Source organism: Oncorhynchus gorbuscha, linkage group LG12, assembly GCF_021184085.1.
Source record: "Oncorhynchus gorbuscha isolate QuinsamMale2020 ecotype Even-year linkage group LG12, OgorEven_v1.0, whole genome shotgun sequence".
NCBI lineage: Eukaryota > Metazoa > Chordata > Actinopteri > Salmoniformes > Salmonidae > Oncorhynchus > Oncorhynchus gorbuscha.
Genome location: NC_060184.1, coordinates 24013423 through 24037441, shown reverse-complemented (window position 1 = coordinate 24037441; position 24019 = coordinate 24013423). Strand labels below are relative to the sequence as shown.

The 24019-nt window shown below is 42.7% G+C and overlaps 1 protein-coding gene and 1 non-coding gene across 2 annotated transcripts in view; both read left to right on the top strand.

Annotated features, from left to right (window-relative positions):
• The window catches only part of LOC123990738 (afadin-like), a 128253-nt gene extending 116363 nt beyond the window's left edge, over window positions 1-11890 (top strand). The window contains exons 30-36 of the mRNA XM_046291559.1: window positions 17-510; window positions 608-1123; window positions 2400-2435; window positions 3959-4093; window positions 6135-6444; window positions 9991-10075; window positions 10253-11890. Coding sequence (XP_046147515.1) covers window positions 17-510; window positions 608-1123; window positions 2400-2435; window positions 3959-4093; window positions 6135-6444; window positions 9991-10075; window positions 10253-10412 — 1736 coding nt within the window. The 3' untranslated portion in view covers window positions 10413-11890. The remainder of the gene's footprint in view (window positions 1-16; window positions 511-607; window positions 1124-2399; window positions 2436-3958; window positions 4094-6134; window positions 6445-9990; window positions 10076-10252) is intronic.
• A 4467-nt stretch (window positions 11891-16357) lies between these two features.
• Window positions 16358-16440, top strand: trnal-cag. The gene has a single exon. It is a non-coding gene; the product is annotated as a tRNA-Leu (tRNA).
• Window positions 16441-24019: the final 7579 nt, after the last annotated feature.

The following is a 24019-nucleotide window of genomic DNA, read 5'->3' as shown; positions in this document are numbered from 1 at the left end:
CCAACCGGCCTGCGTCCTGAGGACTTGGTCCACCTGCACCAGCAGCAGCAGAGAGAGGCTGACTACCAGCGGGGCAGTGGGGAACACTGGGTCAACCACCACCAGGTCTCCTCCTCTGTGGAGTCCTCCACCTCCAGCCAGGAGCACCTCAACTACTCCTCGTCCTCCTCCAACAAGACCCAGAGCAACCACAAGAGTGGGCCGGGACGCTGGAAGACCCCCGGCCCCATCGCTCCCCACCCAGGCCCCGTGGCCCAGGCCACACGCACGGACCTCCCTCCCCCTCCACCGCCCCCTCCCCCTGTACACTACCAGGACTTTGAGCTCCAGCCCGACCTGCCCCTGCCCCCTCCTCCCTCGACCACCCAGCAGCAGGCTGCCGCCGCCGACCGCAAGAAGCGCGAGGAGCAGCAGCGCTGGTATGAGAAGGAGAAGGCCCGGTTAGAGGAGGAGAGGGAGAGGAAGAGGAGGGAGCAGGAGAGGAAGCTGGGACAGGTCCGTAACCCAGCTGTGCCTGTAGCCCACAACAACAACAACCAACACGGGGGCACACTCCCCCCCTCCCACACAGCACCAGCAGATGCCCCCTCCCCGGTCCCCCATGCAGCAGGTGCCCCATCCCTACCTCCCCTCCCAGGGCCAACAGCAGGCCCAGCAGCAGCAGCCCCCCAGGCCAGAGAAACTGTCCACCCTGCCCAGAGCGGGCACCCTGCCCCCTCAGGGTAACCCAATGGACACAGTGATCAGAGAGCTGCTCCCCCAGCAGCAGCCCCGCACCATCGAACGCCGGGACCTACAGTACATCACAATCAGCAAGGAGGAGCTGTCTTCCAGCGACAGCCTGTCCCCAGACCCCTGGAAGAGAGACGCCCGGGAGAAGCTGGAGAAGCAGCAGCAGCTGCACATCGTAGACCTGCTGGACAGGGAGATCCAGGACCTGCAGGCCAAGCCGGAGCGTACGGCTGAGGAGAGCGACCGGCTCAGGAAGCTGATGCTGGAGTGGCAGTTCCAGAAGAGACTGCAGGAGTCCAAGCAGAGTGATGAGGAAGATGAGGAGGATGACGACGAGGACGTGGACACCATGATGATCATGCAGCGGCTGGAGGCAGAGAAGAGAGCAAGGGTGAGCTGCCCTGGAGAGCAGAGGTCTAGTGTGCACAGTGGAGAACAGGAGGATGTGGAGAATGTAGGCTACAGTATAGAGAATCATACCGGACATCAGAGGTAAGGTGTATGGAGGAAGACCAGTGGCCCAAGATCTTCATAGTGCTATTAGATGCACATGAACCCATCATTGGTTACAGTACACCCATTATAAATGTTATGAGCTCTGAAAGGTTTTTAGCCTCTCTACTGAAGTTTCTCATGCCAAGGAAGGGCGAGCCATGGGAAGCAAAACACTGAGAAAAGAGGAAATGGAACTGGGCTTAATGGTTACAGAATAGGATATGGAATTCCCATGAGGAACCCCATGAAAGTAGCTAGCTACAATGCAGGTGCACATTGCAAAACATTCAACATCCTTACATCATTGCTTTGCCATGCTGAGCTGAGCTGCTGTACTCGACTGGCTGCGGAGGGAGGGAGGGAGGGAGGGAGGGTGGGTGGGTGTCGGACACACAACAAACTTACATGGAAACATGGCAAAGTACAAATTGGTTCTTTTTAACAAATGTATTATGGCCATTTGGAAATGATTCATCTCAAGATGGCTAGAGTAGCATATTTTCTGCCCATCAAAAAGTGTTGTACCATTGTACATGCAAAAAAACACCCTTCCTTGGACAGAATAAAATGCCATCTAACCTGGGCTAATGTCGCTAGTCTCAGACGACACCACAGATCAACATAAACCCCTCTACAGTGTATTGCTTCTCATTTGTAACTGTTACAACAGTACTATCTTCAGTCTGCTTGTATCCAGACTGTCTAGTGAGACAAGGATTCCGGGATGTAGTGAGCAGTCCCTGCCAGCAAGGCCAAGGCTCACATCCCCTGTCTGTCTCTGAGTGAGAAAGATGGTCTTAGTTTCGGCCAGGGGGTTGGTGGTGTAAGTCGCTCTGGATAAGAGCGTCTGCTAAATGACTTAAATGTAAATGTGGAACGATGTGTAAATTCCTCCTGTAAACGGGGCTCTTTGGAGCTCCATACGAGGGATGGGACTGAGCAGAGCGTTGTCTGTCTGAGGGGAAGTGGGCCACTCATTCGGCCGCTGGCAGTAATAAGCCCCATTCTGTGAAGAAATGTTCCTGGCACCACATCACTGCTGCCTCCAAAACCCCTAAAAAAAAATACTTTTATCTTCTTCTATGCCCTCCTTTTAATTTAGATTTATTTACTCTATTTCTCCCTCGTTCTTCCTGTTTTCTTTCTATTTGTTTTTTTCTCTTCTCCCGCAGCAGACTGCTGTCCCAGCAATCTCTGTTCTAGACTTGGTACGTTCTCTCTATACGCACTCCTCCTTATCCTCCTTTCTTGTCTTCGGTTCCACCTGTATTTCTCTTCTCGTTCATGCTGTCCCCCCCTGTCATCTGGCCTGGGGGGGGGGGGGCTGCTGTTTTCGTGGTGGGGCGGGGTACGGGGAAGTCACTCTGCGATGCTGTGGAACCCTGTCTGTCTCCACTAGATAACTGCTGCTGTGGAACGGTGATCTAACAGACAGTCACACTTAGTCATTTGGTCAGGGCTCATTTAAAGACAATACCACATAATAATGCCTCATAACATAAATAATCATCCCTGAAAAAGAAATATTCCCAAAAAGAATAAGAAAATCAGTATGATAACTAAATCTAACCTTAAAGAAGGTTAGAAAGAAAGAACTAAAGAACTACCTGGGGCATAGTTAAATACTGTATTTGTTCCAGAGAACTCAGTACTATGCAGCTGTTTCAGTACAGGGAGCTGCCTGGCCTGCAGTGGGGGTCTGTCTGCATGATTTGAGACCCTCCCCCAGCAGTGGTCATCTGCATGTGGGGTGTAACCATCATTGTGTCATTGTCAGTCCACTTCATTCAACTCATCCAGTCCACTTCATTCAACTCATCCAGCTCTGTGTGAACAACGCCGGTGCTCAGCCAATATAGCATCGCTCTCCTCCTCAACTCCCCTCTCACTGGGGAAGTTGCACCGTGTAGCAAATGTTTCTACTGTCCATCTGTAATCATGTTTCATCCGGTGATTGACTTCGTCTGTTGTGTTTGGTCACCATGACATCAGTGATGTAACTAAGGCTTGAACTGGACGCTCCTCTGCTCTGCCTAGCCATGCTGCTGTTTGTTCTCACTGCACGTTGCCATTCATTCTGCATGTCCAGCTGTCGCCATATGCCTGTCTGCAGTGCAGACCGTTTTACTCTCACCACAGACGACCTGTCCTGTGGCAGAGAGAAAAGAACCTCAAGATTTCTACACAGCATACAGAGCATCCCATCAGCATATCTAGACCTAGAAGTTTTCAACACAACAAGCCCTTGTCTGGAAACCCGATGCCAGTGTGAGGTACCTCACAGGGGGGGCCAATCTACTGAATTAGCCTTTGTGTAGATGCAGACCTGATAGGGGTCCTTAGGGCTTTGAGGATTTACTGTGGAGCTGTGACTGAGTGAGTAAACACACCAAATATAGTGATATGAGCCCATGACAGGAGGTTCTGTGTGAACTAACCTGACCTGCACTATGCATTGAGACCACAGACACACTAGCACAGCAGTAGGCGCTGTTCTAGTTGCAGAGCTGAGGATAGTTTGTTACTAAATTATATTTCCACCTTTTCACGTTAGGAAGTATGGCCTCACAACATTAATGTACAATGCATTTGAATAGTATATGAAACAGTTGATTTAAAAGTATATTCCACTGATTCATCTCCAAGTACACAATTTTGAAGGACTCCTGAGATCACTAGACTGTAGGCCGTTCCTGGGCCGTGTACATGGTGCTGAAGTGTCTGTGTGTAGTTGCAGGACGAGGAGCGGCGGAGGAAGCAACAGCTGGAGGAGATCCGTAAGCGCGAAGCGGAGGACCGGGCCAAACAGGAGGAGGAGAGACGCTGGAGAGAGGAGGAGAGGGCCAGACGAGAGGTTGATGAGAAGGTACACCTCCCTGACAGGACCCACAGAACCACGTATATCGACGCTACACAGTTCTCACACAGCACATAGCTAGCTAGCTAACACACAGCTGGTTAGACAGGTGTTGTCAAAATATGATTTCTCATTTATGTTCATACAGGCGAAATATTCTATCATACATTTCTATCTGTGATTTCTGTTCAGTCAGACTTCAATACGATTATAAAATAATATGAATGCAATAGACCGCAATTAAATCCAGATGCTTGCATTGCCCACAGCTGTCAGTATTATTATTCGTTACATTTTATTAAAGCTAGTTATGTGAACAGATTGATGTCACTGCCAGCAGAGCAGATTAAAGCAGAATGCCCCAGTCAGATCTATTAACAGAGGACATCAAAGTGGAAACCCAGAGAGAGTCTTACCTGCATGGTAATTATAGTATTACCCCGTGGGGATCTGCCCAGCTAATTGTAGTTTACCTCGTGAAACAGGAGTTGTGCCTCAACAAAACAGCCCAGCAGCAGAATACACAGTGAAAAACAGACTGATCCGTTGGACCACTTCTCTTCAGGGGGTGGAAAGGGTCAACTGAGGTGGTCGTTTTTTTGTGTGAAATCTGCTAACATTTTCAAGGTTTCTACTGTTCTGTTCCCAGTTGGTCAGTCTCCCACAGAGCTGTAAGTGATCCTGTGGGAGGAGTTGTGAACACGCCCCTCTACATTGAACCAGTCACAGAACTGTGAAGGGGACTCTGTCTGACTGGCTTTTAGGAACATAAGAAGAAGCCAGTAGACAGTGATTAGTGATGGAAGTAGTACCCTGTGTTCAGGGAAAGTGTTATTGGGACAGAGAGCAACGGGCGTGTGGACAGGGAGTCTGCAGACAGACGGGATGCTGACTTATCTTAATGAAACCTGGTGGTGTTTGGTCTGTCAGAGGCTAAGCATGTTTTTGGAGCACTAGTGTTTTGTGTTCTCAGTCCCAGTTAGTTACAAGGACATTGAATTACCAGTGGTCTGAGAGCAGCAGCACCCCTTCATCATGCCTTGTGTGACATTGTTACAACATCCCAGTGCCATTTTGTTTTACTGTGTGACCATTGATTCAGCTGTTGTCTTCCTGTGAGTCATCCTTACACCACTGGTAATTGAAGCCCTGTAATAATGGCAATGATGTCCAACTGCATGGACTCATGATGGTCTCCTTCCTCTGTGTTATGTAATGTTATGTATGGATGTATGCATGTAACCCTCCTACCCCCAAAAAGCATGGTAGTCACTTTTTACGATATTTTACATTTGCTGGGAAGCCATAGTCATTCCATCAGGCACTGCTTGGAACCGCTGTTGGAATGCCCCACCCTCGCTGTGGTTTGTGGTGGTCATACCAGAGTACAATACATATCTGTTCCCCCACCATCCTCTCATCATGACATATACCTACCCACCATACCACCCACTACGCACACACTAACCCAGGGGATCCATGTACAGAATCCAGAGCTGACCAATCTCTATTACTAGCTGGTACCTTTCCAGGGCTAAAACCATAGAATCCTTCCAAAAATCCCTGAATTGGAGTCTTCAAGCCTATCGGATCACTTGACTGTAGTCTATCCCAAACCACTTCAAACTGTTGGCCCCAGCTGTCAGAGAAGTCTCTTTATCCATCCTCACCTCTGGTGGTTCTCAACACAGCATGGAGGGAAGGAGAGGAAAAACAGCACATTTACATTTTTGTCATTTAGCAGATGATCTGATACAGAGTGACTTACAGAAGCAATTAGGGTTAAGTGCCTTGTTCAAGGGCACATCGACAGTTTTCACCTAGTCGGCGCATGGATTCAAACCAACGCTCTTTACCGCTAGGCTTCTCTACTAAAGTATTACAGAACCCAGTACACACAGAGTAGTCTCCCCCACCTCACACACACACAGACATATAGACACATAGTGGACAGGTAGTCTCCCTCCAGCAGAGGCAGAGTGAGTCAGGTCCAGCCAGCCATGCCTTGGTGAGAGTAGGCCACACTAACAGGCTCTTCCCATTCCCTTAGAGGAGGCAGGAGGAGGAGTACTACACACGTCTGGAGGAAGGGCGGCGCCGGCAGCACGAGGAGGCCGAGCGCAAGCTGCTGACGCCTGACGAGCCTGGTCTGTACAGACCTCCCCTCCCCAGGGACTACCAGCCTCAGCCCCCCCCTCCCACTGCATCCCCCGCAACCACTGCCACTAACAGTCCACCACCCCCGCCTCAGAGAAACACTTCCTACCTCAAAACCCAGGTCGTCTCCCCTGACGCCTTGTACACTGCCAAGTTTGTCTCGTACAATGACGAGGAGGATGAGGACACTACAGGCCTAGCAGGTCAGGTTAAGCTCTCCTCCACCAGGAAGTCCTATGGCGACCTCCCGCCCGCGCACAAGCCGCAGCCGCCTGCGCGCAAGCCCCGTCCTATGTCTGATGGGATCTTTCTGTCCAGCTCATTCCAGCCGCCGGCTGTCAATGCCAACAGTACTGCAGGGCAGCCCCTTCCCCCTCCCATCAAACCCAGCCTCAGCTTCATCCCGACAGGCAACTTTAAAGGTAGACACAGGAAGGAGAGAGGACACGACTCCCGTATACCTCTCACTCCATATCTCGTTCAGTCGTTGTTTTTTGTGTTATATTTTTGTGTTCCTGTTTTTCCATTACAGAGGCGTTCTGGCTTCCATTTCCCCTTCTCCCTTTCTCCCACTCTATTTCTCTATCGACAATCCAATAGATCTGTATTGTAGTTGCCAATCAACTTGTAATTCGTTTTTTCTCCCATCAGTTTGTTGTCCTCTTTTTTTGGAATTTCCACTCAACCACTAGCAAATCAGGTTCCATTTTTGTTTAATTTTCCCAATCCTTCTGTCAGACAATGTCCTCTGTCCTCACCCATTCCTCTTCCTCCAATCATCTGTCTAGTGAGTAAAAGCAATCGGTAAACTTACCAACCCGTGATTCCCTGTGAAAGCACTCCAGATATCCAGTCATAGTACTGTTGGTGTTGCCGCTCAACGCCCACCCGCCCATGTGTGTTTGTTTTTGCTGAGGGGGTGGCCTCCCGCCTGCGGGCCCCACGGCTGCTTGGTGGTGGTGTTGGCTTTAAGGAACACTGAGACACGGGCTTATCTATCACACAGACACTGTGGTGGGACCTGAGAGGAGCAGCTCTCTTTAGGCTCACCTGCACACCTGGCAAAGGGGAAAGATCTGTTGAGTGAGGCATTGTCTTTGTCTGTGGCTGTTTAAAGCTCTGTCAGGGCTCCCAACCAATCACTGATTAGATTACTGAGCAGTACTAATTCACTTGAATCTAGCTAGTTCTATGGTCTTCATCTGTGGCACAATGTTTTCTATTTAAGCCTTTAGTGACCCCTACTGACAAAAGTAGAAACGTTCTGTTATTTTCATCAACAGCTGGAACCAATGATATTCTATTTTATAAGTTATTAAAACAGTATTTATGCTTTCATAAAATGTTTAAAGATTAGCTTTGTTTTACATTTTAGGAATAGTCTGTATATTTTTGCTCAACAAACCACAATATTTAAAGCCTCTTGGTGAGAACAGAATTAAAGTGTAACGTGGATGTCAATTAAGGCAGCCCCCCGCACCTCTCTGGTTCAGAGGGTTGGGTTAAATGCCAAAGACACATTTCAGTTGAATACATTCCGTTGTACAACTGACTAGGTATCCCCCTTTCCCTTAATATCTCTATCTTATGTTACTCTAAACACAATACATGTTCAGTGTTCCATTGTAAGCCGTAGCATAGTCTACTGTAGTAAGTAACTTCATATTCACATTGTCCGGAACCACAGGATTGTGCCTTAATTTTCCAGACAGATGAGTTTGTTGGTACATGTTCTAAAAGAAAATATGAAAGTGACCCCCCCGGATATGAACACTTTAAACAGCCATGGAGAAAAGATGTCACTAATGCAACACAGTCTAACAGTGTCAAGATGTGCAGTGACTGTCACCATGCATGTAACATCTGCACACAGCACCAGTGCCCTTCCCCTACCCAGTATGAATGATGATGATGTCTGGGCCTTTTGTTATTGTGTTGCATTCCTCACTCAAATTGAGAGACCAATCACTAACCTTGCTATAAACCCACATCAACATAACCCGCCTCTCTCCGTCACACGCCTCCCTGCGCTGAATCTATACTCAATCCAATCGACCTGATATCCATTGCTATCTACTGCCTCTGCTGCTTTGCACTCCTCCTTTCAGCGCTCAAGTCTTCTGTTCACTCCTTTTTGTGTCTTCTATGACTGTTCCAGTCTCTGCCGTCTGTCTGCCATGTCTCTGTTTTTGTGAATTTCATCTGGTATGCCCTGTGTCTGGCTGTCCCGTCAGTCTGTCTGTGTCAGTGACATTGTCTAATGCTGCTGCTTGCCACCACCACCTCCTCTGAGGGCCATGCCGTGGTTCACGTGACCCGTCTCCACCTGAATCATTGGCTCCCTCTGTTAACAATAATACATTCAGGCAGACGAATCCACTGGCAGCATCAAGAAGAAGGCAACCCAGCTCTCTGGTAGAGAAGACGTCTAGATGTCTAGCCAAAGGTTTTGAGTAGGCTCAGATTCCACCTTCTGCTCCACTTTATCTTAAAAGAATATCAGCTAAATCTGACTAATGTGAATATTTGGAACCAGGTGTAAGGAAAGGAAAACATTATCCATGGCACACGAATGTAGGAAGACCTTTGGTTGACTTTTATGCATTTTTACAATTACATCTGAAGCCAAGTACTGTTCTGTATAAGCTTAAATTGGCTTCCGAAATAATGAAATCAACAAACCATGAAAAACTGTTTCTGTGGTGACTTAGTTACTGGAGGGTTCAGAAGGTATAGTTTTATCTCAGGGGACAAACGGATCTTGGATAGGTACCAACTTGTCAACCAGTCTGTAGACTCCGAGAGCCTGTTCTGTGCCAGAAGAACTTGACCCTGCCAGTGGAGTCCTGCCTCGGTTCACACGTCAATGTGTTTGTGTCTGCCCTGCTATCCCTAGTTTCATTCATTTTAAACAAAGAAAAATCCACATGCATTTGAATTATAGTTGTGCTTCCATTCAGACACAACATGTTGGAACACAACCAGTAAGATTCTATTAGTGGGAATTCTGGGTTAGTGTGAGAGACAGCAGCAACTGCGTTTGCCTGGCCCGGGCACACACGGACACGTGAACTTACTGATTAATGCCTACTGTGGGTCAGAGATAGAGGTCACCTGGGGGTCAATGGTGTTGGGTTAGAAGTTAGAATGCCAGTTAAGATACCGAAGCAGTCCTCATTCAGCCACCTGTGGCTTTGATGAGCTCCTAGCTAACATCCAGTGGTTATTAAGTCAAGTTTTAGTCATAACAGGCTTGATGACAGTTTATCTTGGGTGCTACATGACTTAGTGGTTGACCTCTACTTTTGATCCCACAAACTTGTTTTGCAGACCCTGCTGCTTCAGGCGTGCCGTGGACTGTACTAACGCTATTCCCTCAGCTAATCTAGTCCCTGTGGCTTGTTTTGGTCTGTGGAAAAGGCACCGTTGTATAATTTGAACGTGACTGAAAAGTTGCTGGGTACAGATAACGATCATATGGACTGTGACTTAGCAACAATTTACAGTTGACGCAGTGTTATGTCACAATAACTTTGCATTGGTGTGCGATACTCTTTGTGTACTGAAGCAGGTAAATGTTATCCCAGGGAATACATTTAGTAAAGATATGTTATACACAGAAGTTATGTACCCAGCAGCTTTTTAAAAAATATAAAAAATAAACGCTATGGGTTTAACCTCCCAACATGGTACAAAACATATTCATTAACTAATGTGCTCTGTTTCCCCAATTTAATGAATGAACATAGGATTTAATTCATACACTGGAAACACAACCGGGGTTGTAGGATCAGGAGAAGTTTACAAGGACCCGCGAGAGAAGTGGACGAAAGGGTGAGGCCTGCCATGCATCTCTCTCTTCATAAACAGACAATTCAACTGGGTCAGAGGAAATACTTTTAGACCGACTGAGGACCATAAGAAACTGAGACGTATGTAGGAATTCTCAGAACACACAACGTTGTACAGTATATGTTTTAAGTCGTATTGTGGTTGCTTTTCTCATTGCAGTGGTCAAGAACAGGAAAACACTTTAACTGAAGGAGCCCCGGAGAGTATGACATTCAAGGAGCGCCAGCGGCTTTTTTCCCAAGGGAAGGAAGTATCCAACAAAGTCAAGGCCTCGCGAAAACTCATGGAGCTGGAAAATGAACTCAATACAAAGCAGTAGACAAGTAGCCTTAGCAAGAAAAATTGACCGCCAGGCCCCGACTGAGCAATGGGAAAGAGAGACAGGTTTTGTTTCCCAGTGACTCTCCTTGTTTTTTGTTTTTATTGAACAACTGGACCCATTACATACAATTTAGATGTATCGTTGCAATACGTGAGACATTTATTTGCTTAAAAATTCCCTCTTAAACGATCAGATATTATAATAAAGCACTGTAAAAAATTATAATAAATAACAAACATTAATTATACTACTAAGACAAATTTGAAATCACATGAAGGGGAATATATTTTTGTTTGTAAAATGGTTCTTGGGTTAAGGGATGAAAAAGTTTTGTTCATTTAAACTATTTTAATAGCTTAATGTAATGTGGAATATTTTACGATTTTATTTTAACGCCTTTTCTGCATTACATATTTTCACACTTTTAAATAAATGCCCAGGCTTTACCAGACCAATCTTTTAAGTTGAACTTCTTTCTATACTCATTGACTCAAATGGAGTAATGTTGTCCATTCTGGTTTGTGATACACTGTATTCTTCATTCCTTAGAATGTGGCTTTAGTTTTGATCCAGGCATTACTGGAAGAGGATATGTCTCCACTATGACTTCCACATGTATAAACTGGTTTACTGGGGGTCCACCTGAGTGCACGCCCACACTGTAAATATCTCTCTCCTTCCAAACATAACTCTCAATTCTTAATAGTAACAGCTCTCATTTGGTTTTCATCTTCAGAAAAGGACGGAGTTGATCCGACAGGGCATTTTATACAAGTGTGACGTAGGAAATTGAAATAAGGAACTCCTACCTTTTGGTTCTCACTGTAAAAAAAAAATGGGGGGGGTCTTGTGTTTTCTATTCTCCCCCCCCCCACTTTTTAGTATTGATTTTCTTTGTTTGAATTTAACAGTAATTTGCAGAGTTGTGAAATTTGACCAGTTATATACATTGCCAGTATGCGGAGAGTGGAAGCGTACCATGATGGAAAATAACTTCAATTTCAGTTCACATGATAATAAAAATCCAAAGTAAAAACCTTGTTTTGTTTAACAGGTATTTATTTGAACCTTATGTAATGTACTTGCACAGATTTTGTTTATTTAAAATGCTTGAGCATTCGGTTAAATCGATACAAACATGGAATACATTTGGGACCTATAGGCTACTGTAGGTAAATGCTGTTTTAAGGATTTGGGCAGAATGCTGTTTACATGAAGCACATCTCTTCATTCACAGCTGTTTGAGAGACTCCATCTTGTGTGTAAATATGATTTATTTTTCTCGGAACATGGGCCAGATTTGACTATGTTAATGTTCATTATCCATAAAGTAACGGTATCAATATCCTGTTTCAGCTTTAAAGATGTTAACCGACATGTATCCATGTTTCTCATTTTAGGTAACACATTTGAATCATTTAAATTGTTTCATGATAGCCTTTTGTAAATCATTAATAAATACAGATTTTACAAAATGCTGGAACTCTGTACAAATTTGTATAGAAATATTTACAATTGTTTTCTTTACATACTTTAGCTACAGTTTTTTTGTGATAGTTATAATGCACCTCTTTGCAGTGTGTACTGGTGTATGTATCTTGTGTACATGCACATCTTGAAGACTCCTCCAAGGAACTATGGATTTGAGAGGAACATCTGATTACTGACGTGAGTAGTAGGCCTAACCTTGGTATGTCGGTCTTTGAACTAAGGTTGTTTTTTACATTATAATAATAATAATAATATATGCCATTTAGCAGACGCTTTTATCCAAAGCGACTTACAGTCATGTGTGCATACATTCTACGTATGGGTGGTCCCGGGAATCGAACCCACTACCCTGGCGTTACAAGCGCCATTATAGTCTATTCTGTAATGTACCCTAGAAAGACTTTCCTCTGTGACTGAAGAAACTCCATACAGTGGATGGCTTCAGGTATTAAGATCTGTAGCATCAATCCTAAACTGTGGAACTGGGCAGCCTATTTTCACATCCCCGATTATCCTTTTGTGCAACACTATTTTCCTATCAGAAGGGAAACATTGAAGTCTATGTTAGGTGTGGTATTGAGCTGTTAGGGTTGATAACAATGTATAGGTCTGATCATGATGGCACCACAAAGCCTTTTGAAAATGGCACGTTCTGCTGCAGCTGGGAGCACAGGAACTGGCCAAATTCTACTCTCACTTGCAACCATGTTTTTCTAATACACTGAAACATGGACACTGTTTTAATTAGTTACAGTAGTGATTTTAGCATTTAAATCTTGGGGGTGAAGCATGCCAGCAAAGCCACTGCACAACACAACACTAAACAATACATTAATTGCACTATAAGGGTGACAAACAGTGCCCACAAACTGTTAGGGCCTACATAAAGCTGTCCCAACACCTTACCACTGCTAATATATAATAATAAATAATATATGCCATTTAGCAGACGCTTTTATCCAAAGCGACTTACAGTCATGTGTGCATACATTCTACGTATGGGTGGTCCCGGGGATCGAACCCACTACCCTGGCGTTACAAGCGCCATGCTCTACCAACTGAGCTACAGCTACACCTGGCTATCAGCGGAGCCTTGTCTGGCAATGAAACAGTTCATTCAGCCTCATTTACTGCCTTTAAAAAAATGTATGGCTGACTTGCTTAAACAAATGTGGGTTCTACTGACAATTGAGATGTTCAAACTGTGGCACAAGGGGACAACAAGTGGATAAGAGGCAATCTGTAATTTCGATTAAGCCAAGCAAACTCTGACAGACGTAGTCAATATAGCTTTTTGTACGGAGACAGAATTCAGAACATGGGCCGTTCTTAGTGTTCTCCCTGTACACCAACTCAGAACCGTAGGATAAATAAAGGGGGCATATAAGCAGACAATGAAAGCTCTTACAATATTCAAATACATTTCTCAAATGGCTACATGTGCACCAAATTATTAGGGTGATGCACATGGGCTACTAACAGCTTACTACACAACACACACTATATTACTTTCTTAGCTACAGTATACAGTTGAAGTCGGAAGTTTACACACACTTAGGTTGGAGTCATTAAGACTAGTTTTTCAACCACTCCACAAATTTCTTGTTAACAAAGTAGTTTTGGCAAGTCTGTTAGGACATCTACTTTGTGCATGACACAAGTTAATTTTCCAACAATTGTTTACAGCCAGATTGATTCCCTTATAATTCACTGTATCACAATTCCAGTGGGTCAGAAGTTTACATACAGTGGGGCAAAAAAGTATTTAATCAGCCACCAATTGTGCAAGTTCTCCCACTTAAAAAGATGAGAGGCCTGTAATTTTCATCATAGGTACACTTCAACTATGACAGACAAAATGAGGGGGGAAAATCCAGAAAATCACATTGTAGGATTTTTAATGAATTTATTTGCAAATTATGGTGGTATTAAGTAAGTATTTGGTCAATAACAAAGGTTTATCTCAATACTTTGTCATTGCCAACAAAGGGTATATAACAGAGGTCAAACGTTTTCTTTAAGTCTTCACAAGGTTTTCACACACTTGCTGGTATTTTGGCCCATTACTCCATGCAGATCTCCTCTAGAGAAGGGATGTTTTGGGGCTGTTGCTGGGCAAAATGGACTTGTTATGGGAAGTTTGTGGAAGGCTACCTAAATTGTTTTGACTTAAGTTAAACAGTTTAAAGGTAAAGCTACCAAATACTAATTGAGTGTATGTAAACGTCTGACCCACTGGGAATGTGATGAAAGAAATAAAAGCTGAAATAAATCATTCTCTCTACTATTATTCTGACATTTCACATTCTTAAAATAAAGTGGTGATCCTAACTGACCTAAAGACAGGGAATTTTTACTATGATTAAATGTCAAGAATTGTGAAAAGCTGAGGTTAATTGTATTTGGCTATGGTGTATGTGAACTTCCAACTTCAACTGTACATATCTCCCTAGCTGAATGAACTGATTCGCTGCCAGACAAGGCTCCACTGATAGCCAGGTGTAGCAATGGTAAGATGTTAGGACAGCTTTATGTAGGCCCTAACAGTTTGTGGGCACCATTTGTCACCGTTAGTGCAATGAATGTATTGTTTAGTGTTGTTGTCGCTTTGCTGGCATGCATCCTGCTTTTTTTCTGCCCCACCAAGATTTACATGTTAAAATTGCCACTGTTTATGTCCAATGGCCAATGAGCACCAATACGTTTTATCTATAATTTATTTTCATATGACAAAGCTTGAAAAGGATTTGCCAGTAGATTGTTGACTTGATTCATGATGATGACTGCTAGTTAAGATTTTGAAAGTATCAAAGCTACTTCAAAAGCCAATTTAATTCGGTAAGCCAAACCTTAACCCGGATGATGCTGGGTCAATTTTGCACCACCCTATGGGACTCCCAATCACATCCAGTTGTAATACAGCTCAGGATCGAACCAGGGTTTGTAGTGATGTGTCTATCACTAAGATACAGTACCTTAGACTGCTGCGCCACTTGGGAGCCCCCAATGACCTTGAGCCTTCTTGGATGGGCTCTTCTAATGTAACTCTATGGCAGCACTCAAGGGGCTTGAATTTTCAAGCTCTCCCCTTAGACTTGGCGGTGACGTAGTATCCCTTAAGGGACAGAACACTGAGCAACGTTCTGGATTTTCGGCTGGTTTCCCCCATCACAGAAAGCACCGAGCTAGGCTGAAACACATGCATTTTGGAGCTCCTTTACTCAAGAAAACAAAAAAAGAGACCATGTTTGTATAAGGCTTTATTAACTCAGTGATATTTTTTTAAACATTGTTTGCGAACTGATATGTGACACATATTAATGCCAAAATAACACGCAAAACAGGCACTGCAGTAGCTACTAGTGCAAGCGCAATGTTTATACCCTTTAGGCAAGTGTAGGTCAATTTGTAGAGAATGCTATACCATTAATGGTCCAACGGCAAAGACGACGCTGTCTAACAGCAGTGAATAAACAATGTAACAGTCTAGAATGTGTTAGCAGCCTTGCACGAGATGCTGCGTTGCAACCACATAACATAATGTTCAACACTTTGGTTGAAATGAAATGGCTACAAAATGCATAGAAAACATGCTTAAAGGAGGTTAACTGCGATGATATATACCACAACCCACTAACATGATCATCAGATTGTGTGTGCTAATGTAACGTTAACAAGGAAGTGAGCACGAGAACATCTTGCAAAAGCACGTGATTTCTAGACAGCAATTTAGTGCTACATTCAATCCGCATCGCGGAAATGCAATTTTACAGCGTGAATGGAATGTAAAGGCAATGTTCCCGCTTCAATTTTACCTTGTTGTCTGTGCCCAATACAGTTTGTACCATGTTGTGCTGCTACCATGCTTTGTTTTGTTTTAAGTCTCTCTTTATGTAGTGTCGTGGTGTCTCTCTTGTCATGATGTGTGTTTTGTCCAATATGTTTATTTTTAATCCCAGCCCCCGTCCCCACAGGATGCCTTTTTGCCTTTTGGTAGGCTGTCATTGTAAAAAAGAAAAAAACGTTTTTCTCTGATTTACACAGTTAAATAAAGGTTCAATTTTTAAAAATTAACGGAGACTGCATTCACTGTAAACGCTGCATATGTCGTCTCAATCTGAAATGACCTTTATATTTCTATCGCGGAATCTGTAGAATAAAAAACTGGCGCACACCCAGACACATTATTTTGTGTGAAGGTGCTGAAAAACAAGGGAATAACTATAAACTAAAAAAAAATAGAGTAGCACAATCCATATATCAACTCCCGGATGATTATTGGGTCTAACCATATGGAGTGGAGTGTACGACTCTATATGGAGTGTACGAATCTTTATTTGTATAGTTTATCACGGAATCTGTTACACTTACATTTTACAGATCGATTCGAAGCCTAAACCTAAAAAAAAAACAGCTATACTAATAGCCAACTAATGCTGTCACTAACGTAAGTCAGGATGGCCGAGCGGTCTAAGGCGCTGCGTTCAGGTCGCAGTCTCCCCTGGAGGCGTGGGTTCGAATCCCACTTCTGACAGTTTGTTTTTCTACATAAACAGTATGGTACAGCGTTGTGGCCTGAATCCACTCTCGACTGCTTTAATTGTTTTGTTTTTTTAAGTTTATCTTTACTTAACAAACGATTGTTACAGATAGATTATTGACAATCCATTCACAACCAATCTGTAACAAATAACAGCATTATAAAAGTGGGAATGGCGTATCAATTACTGAAATGAGTCCGATTATTTTGTTCAAGCAATACTTAAGTAATTTTCTATTTTATAAGATATCTTTACTTTTACTCAATTTGACGGTTGGGTGCTTTTCCCACCACTGGTTATTTTTGTGGCCAGTGGTGGAAAAACGGTCATACTTGAGTATAAGTAAAGATACCTTAATAGAAAATGACTCAAGTAAAAGTCACCCAGTAAAATTCTACTTATGTAAAAGTCTAAAAGTATTTGGTTTAAAATATACTTAAATATCACAATTACATGTAATTGCTAAAATATACTTAAGTATCAAAAGTAAAAGTATAAATCCTTTCAAATTCCTTATATTAAGCAAACCAGATGGCACCCTTTTCTTGTTTAAAATAAATGTATTTAAGGAAAGCCAGAGGCACAGTCCAACATTCAGACATAATTTACAAACGAAGCATGTGTGTTTAGTGAGTCCACCAGATCAGAGGCAGTAGGGATGTCCAGGGATGTTTGGTTGATAAGTGTGTGAATTTGATTATTTTCCTGTCATGCTAAGCATTCAAAATAAGTACTTTTGGGTGTCAAGGAAAATGTATGGAGTAAAAAGTACAATATTTTCTTAAGGAATGTAGAGGAAGTAAAATAAAAGTTGTCAAAAATATATGAAGTAAAGTACAGATACCCCAAAAAAACACTTAAGTAGTACTTTAAAGTAGTTTTACTTAAGTACTTTACACCACTGAAAATAACCATAATCAATTACAGTACAGCATCAAAAACCAAAGAAAAATTAGGCCTATCAAATTACTAACTTGAATATCAGTATAGTCATAACATTTTAGCAGTTTGCCTGAATATCCCAATAGTATTTTTGTTCTATAAGCAAGAGGCACAATATCATTCAAACAAAAGGACATTCCACTTCAGTTATTTATGATACATAAATATCAAGACTAAACTGTGCCAGTCAGAAAGCAACACCATTGATCTTCTTTCAAATACACTCCAAAAAGATGTTGTCATACTGAAATCTTAATTTAAGGAATAGCTTTTTTGGGGGGGGGGGGTCTTCAGCACATTCAGAAATTGCAGCCTCCATTTGCTGGATGATGAACACTCCATTCATCAACCCATTGAGATGTCCTCTGTAGGTAAATAGATGCATGCCATACAACTGCCCTGTGCCACTGGTCGACTTTTGTTAATTTCCTTTGACATTCTCCTCACTTGTCAGAGTGTACGTTTTGTCTGAATTTCCATAGTCAACAACCTCCACCATGAAATGGCCATTTGATGCATTATCTGTTACAACTGCACAGTAGAGTACACCATCCTCTTCATATCCAATGTGTAAGTCGCTCTGGATAAGAGCGTCTGCTAAATGACTTAAATGTAAATGTAAATATCAGTAGCAACATGGTTCTCCATGGTTTCTTTAAACAGCTCAGCGTTAAACAGCTCAATCCATTTTCAGAATGGATTGTTCATCATTTTGCATTTGGATTTTTAAAAAGCTGTTTACGGTATTGATGTGGGAAACAAACCCCAGACCTCGGAACCCTTATTTTATTTTGGGAACAAGGGGGAGTTGTGCACGTTTTGGCAATTGGATGGAGCAAACTATTTCTGGGAGTTTGGAGGTACTGTCTACATCACTTTGATCTGTTTTTCCTTCTGTCCTTTCCTCACATTTGAACTATGTGATTTTTTCCACTGTGCTCTTTCTAATCTTACTGGGCATCAGGACACTTTGGTGGGTTTGCTTTTTGAGCATTTAAAGACTGCTTCTTTTGATGTTGGTGCTTGTTGTGGCCAGTAACACACTTTCAGATGATGAATGTCTAGTTTTTTATCAAGTTTTGTTCTTCAATTGCTCTTTGTGTCCTTCATGACCAGTCACAGGTCCACTGTTTCTTTTCTTCTCCTTGTGTTTTTGATTAGCAATGAGCGGTTTTGACGTTCTCATTGATGTTTATGTCTCCATCAAACAGATCGAAAGAGACAGTCCCATCCTCATTCTTTCCTGCAACAACAGCTTGAAGTGGCTAGTGGAGAATGGATTTCTCCAGCCATTTGTTGACCTCTGCAAGTTGTCCTTTTTCAGGATTTGTTCAACTGCATCTCAATGCCTGGATGGGAGTGAACAATAAATATGCTGAATGTCTGGGAATAGACATTAAATAGTTGTAGTTTTTTCAACGATATACATGTTTCCATAGTCCACAGCCAAAACATGTTTAGAAGCAGAGTAGACTGAACAGGGCAAGCCACATCCCTGTACCATTTGCCATTACCGTAATATTATGCCAGGCAAAGTTTTCCAATGGCACGCAGAATTTATTCACTTTCCATGGTGACTTTCTATATCAAGTCTTCAATCATTTCAGTATTTCTGTCCAATTGGCAATACATCTCCCATGGCCTGCACACATGAGTGACTCTTCACTTCTGACTCTTCACTTCTGCATCTCAAGTTGTAGGAGGAATGGACAAAAGAGTCTGGGCATATTGATTATATAAGCTGCATAGAGGTTTGCCCTTCTCTTGCGAAACCTTTTTCCGCAAGCTTCTTTGCTGCATTCTGTTGACTGTTCTGGAGGTCAACAACATTGTTTTTTACATACAGTTGAAAGTGTGCACTGCATGTCAAATTCCCTGAGTGGCTTTGAGTGATGTCCTTCAGTAAATCTCATGCCTCTGTGCATCAATCACCACCGCTGCCTTTTGCAGGTTCAATCAAGTTGTAAAGGCTACATCTAAACGCTTGCCCCTCAAGATCAAGTTGTAAAGGCTACATCTAAACGCTTGCCCCTCAAGATCAAGTTGTAAAGGCTACATCTAAACGCTTGCCCCTCAAGATCAAGTTGTAAAGGCTACATCTAAACGCTTGCCCCTCAAGATCAAGTTGTAAAGGCTACATCTAAACGCTTGCCCCTCAAGATCAAGGAATTCTGGCACTATTGCTTGAGGATCGTGCACACTCTTTTGCTACTATCCCGTTGTCCACAAATATCACTTCAACTTCGTCTTACTGTGCTCCGACAATGCAGGATCTGTACCATCTGCCGTCATCTTCAGACTTGGCAACAACATGAAACACCTGCCTGCACGGGAATAGTGTGTGTGTGGTAATGCTCCTGGATCGCTTCCATAATTTCCTCCAAGTTGGGGATCTTGCTTTTCAGCTGGCACCAACAATCTGAGGGTGTGTTGATGTGAGCGCATTGCACAAATCAAATCAAATCAATCGAATCAAATTGTATTTGTCACATACACATGGTTAGTAGATGTTAATGCGAGTGTAGCGAAATGCTTGTGCTTCTAGTTCCGACACAGCTATCTCACCTCCGAATGTCAGTGCTTTGAATTCCACAGTCGGATTCTTGTCTTTTGGGGTTCTTGACTCTGGGCTTTCAGGTTTCTTTTCACAGCCATCCGATTCAGAAATGTCCCACATATCTTCGGGAGAGTTCCTGGTGACTCCACTCGTGCTTAATCCATTTCCACTAACTTGTCCTATTCTACAGAACTTCTGTTTCATAATTTTCTTCTCCATCTCGCTCTTTAATATCACAGGCTCAGAGGGAGTGTATTTCCAGAATTATACATGTTTGGTTGTGGTCAGAAGCTCTGTGATGTGTTGTTTTCCCACTCATACAAATCAAACACATATCCATCTTTCCTTACATGGACGACACGCACAAAGCAAGCTTTGTTGGAGACTGCTCGTCTGAAGTATTCGGTTGCAAAGATTCTCCATACATCGTCGTCGTCAAAAGGCTTGACATTCACGAGAGAACAACTGAGGACAAATTGATCTTCTTGATGCATATATAGTGCATTTGGAAAGTATTCAGACCCCTTGACTTTTTCCACATTTTGTTACGTTACAGCCTTATTCTAAAATGTATGATTTCCCCCCCTCATCAATCTACACACAATACTGCCAAAGTAAAAACAGGTTTTTAGACATTTTTGCACATTTATTTAAAATTTAAAAAACGTAAATATTACATTTATGTAAGTATTCAGACCCTATACTTAGTACCTTGTTGAAGCACCTTTGGCAGCGATTACAGCCTTGAGTCTTCTTGGGTATGATGCTACAAGCTTGACACACCTGTATTTGGGGATTTTCTCCCAATCTTCTTTGCAGATCCACTCAAGCTCTGTCAGGTTGGATGGGGAGCGTCGCTGCACAGCTATTTTCAGGTCACCCCAGATATGTTAGATCGGGTTCAAGCCCGGGCTCTGGCTGGGCCACTCAAGGACATTCGGAGACTCGTCCCGAAGCCATTCCTGCGATGTCTTGGCTGTGTGCTTATAGTCGTTGTCCTGTTGGAAGGAGAATCTTCGCCCCAGTCTGAGGTCCTGTGAAGATATGTGAAGATTTATGCATAACAGCAAATGATCATAGACAAACGTTAGCTGGTGCATGGCTACATAGTGACCTCACACGTGTCATGATGTCACGTGTGCTCCCTCTCCGGCCTCCAGGTCACCAGGCTGCTCATTATGGTGCACACCTGTCACCATCGTTACCCGCATCTGCGCATAATGACACTCACCTGGACTCCATCACCTCCTTGATTACCTGCCCTATATATGTCACTCCCTTTGGTTCCTTCCCCAGGCGTCATTGTTTCTGTTTCCTGTCTGTGCATTGTTCGTGTTACTTGTTTTGTATTATGTTTCATCTATTAATTAAAATACTCCCTCCCTGAACTAGCTTCCCGACTCTCAGACTCTTCCCGCTAGTATAACTAACTAGCTAACCAACTAACATATCAAATTAATTCCCTAAGTCAAACATTAAATTAGATATGGCTACGAAAATACTATTAGACGTTTGGACAATATTTACAGTACAGCATTATGAACTGGAATCTGGGTTTACAGAAAGCGTTATCTTTTGAACCCAGGAAGCAGCCATTCAACTTGCCATTCACCAGCTTTTCAATCTTAATATAAAAACATGCTGGGTACTTTACCAAAGAATGGCGTTTCTAAGGGAAATTATCCGCATTACTGCCGTCCCTGCCAGTATTTACTTCCAAAAAAAGGTTTAAGTAAAAAGTTGCATGGAACCAAAATAATGCCTCATCTGGGAAGAACCTAAGTATTGTTTTAGAGCAAGTGCGCATGCCCTATTCTTTGGTAAATTGGCCTGAATATTTTAACATTATTAAGCTTTAAAGGCTGGTGAATGGCAAATTGAATTGCTGCTTCCTGGGCATAAAGGAGAATGGCTCCTGTAAACCCAGATTATGGTTCAGGGAGTACTCGAGCCACAATTCCATACCATTGGTGCTAACTATTCTCCGCATGGAAATTAGCGAGCTAGCTACATGTAGCTGGTTGCGTTGCAAGGTAGCTAAATTACACAACTACCACAAATGTAAGCTGACAGGCAGCTACAATAAACACAATAATTCTGTGACAAATAGCACAGCACGTTGGCTGTTACATTTTTGTTGTTAGAAATGACTGTAGGCTACCTTCATTTCATTGAAGAACCATCCAACTTCGGATCAGCAGTCAACCGCTGTGACCTTGAAAAGGACGGAGAAGACTCTAACTTCCTCCCTATACAGTTGAAGTTGGACGTTTACATACACTTAGGTTGGAGTCATTAAAACTCGTTTTTCAACCACTCCACAAATGTCTTGTTAACAAACTACAGTTTTGACAAGTCTTTTAGGACATCTACTTTGTGCATGACACAAGTCATTTTTCCAACAATTGTTTACATACAGATTATTTCACAATTCCAGTGGGTCAGAAGTTAACATACACTAAGTTGACTGTGCCTTTAAACAGCTGACCATCGTTATGTTTGGAGGAAAAAGGGGGAGGCTTGCAAGCCGAAGAACACCATCCCAACCTTAAAGCACGGGGTGGCAGCATCAGGTTGTGCGGGTGCTTTGCTGCAGGAGGGACTGGTGGACTTCACAAAATAGATTACATCATGAGGGTGAAAAATTATGTGGATATATTGAAGCAACATCTCAAGACATCAGTTAAAGCTTGGTCGCAAATGGGTCTTCCAAATGGACAATGACCATACTACCAAAGTTGTGGCAAAATGGCTTAAGGACAACAAATTCAAGGTATTGGAGTGGCCATCACAAAGCCCTGACCTCAATCCTAGAGAAAATTTGTGGTCAGAACTGAAAAAGCATGTGCGAGCAAGAAGGCCTACAAACCTGATTCAGTTACACCAGCTCTGTCAGGAGGAATGGGCCAAAATTCACCCAACTTATTGTGGGAAGCTTGTGGAAGGCTACCCAAAATGTTTGACCCAAGTTAAACCATTTAAAGGCAATGTTACCAAAAACTAATTGAGTGTATGTAAACTTCTGACCCACTGGGAATGTGATGAAATAAATAAAAGCTGAAATAAATAATTCTCTCTACTATTATTCTGACATTTCACATTCTTAAAATAAAGTGGTGATCCTAACTGATATAAGACAGATCATTTTTACTAGGATTAAATGTCAGAAATGGTGAAAAACTGAGTTTAAATGTATTTGGCTAAGGTGTATGTAAACTTACGACTTCAACTATACCTGCTGCATGGTAAGAATAGCACAAGTAATCACCCCCCCCCCCCCCCCTTAAATACATTTATGGAAAATGATGTTAGAATCTGCCCAGCAAACTAAATATTCGATAAAATAACACGGTATTTAATTAAATGTCAGGTGTGAAACGGATTTGTTGTGTTCAGATGAAACACTTATTGGCTTGACTACACTGGAGGGGGACATCCCGAGTAGCATTTGATACAAGGCCTATATCCTTGTTGCTGAAAAACTGTTTCATTTAGGTATTTCGCATAAATCCACAGGAAATAATTATGCGTAAACAAATACACAGCTTTATTGCATAGATGATTCAATTTTAGATTAAAATAGCAAACACTTATTTGTCTGCTAACGGCATAAGGTGCGAGGCAGTGCAGGACTACAGCAGACCAAGGATAGATGTTGGCTTTTTAGTTAATCATTGATAGACTGAATCAGCGCCCCGTCCTCTGCAAATATGATAAATGAATCCCTAGGCAATTACCAATGTGACGTTGTTCTTTAACCACAGCATTGACTCCAAAAAAGTCGTTATCAGAGTTTCATTGTAAGGTGTAGGGAGAGACTTGAGAACTGCGCTTTGTTTTTGTTTTCTATTATGCTACTGAAAATGGATATCTAATTATGAGATGAGATGATGAAATTGGGGGGAAAGTATATATAAGTATATTTATTTGGAGAATTGAATTTGTGCGGATAGGATACTTGCCTCATGAAGACAATCTGTGTACATGTTCTTACACATGCATTTAAATGTTCTATTTCAGTTATTTTGTATTTGTTTTGTGTTACTTTTTACCTCATAATATTTTCATTGAAC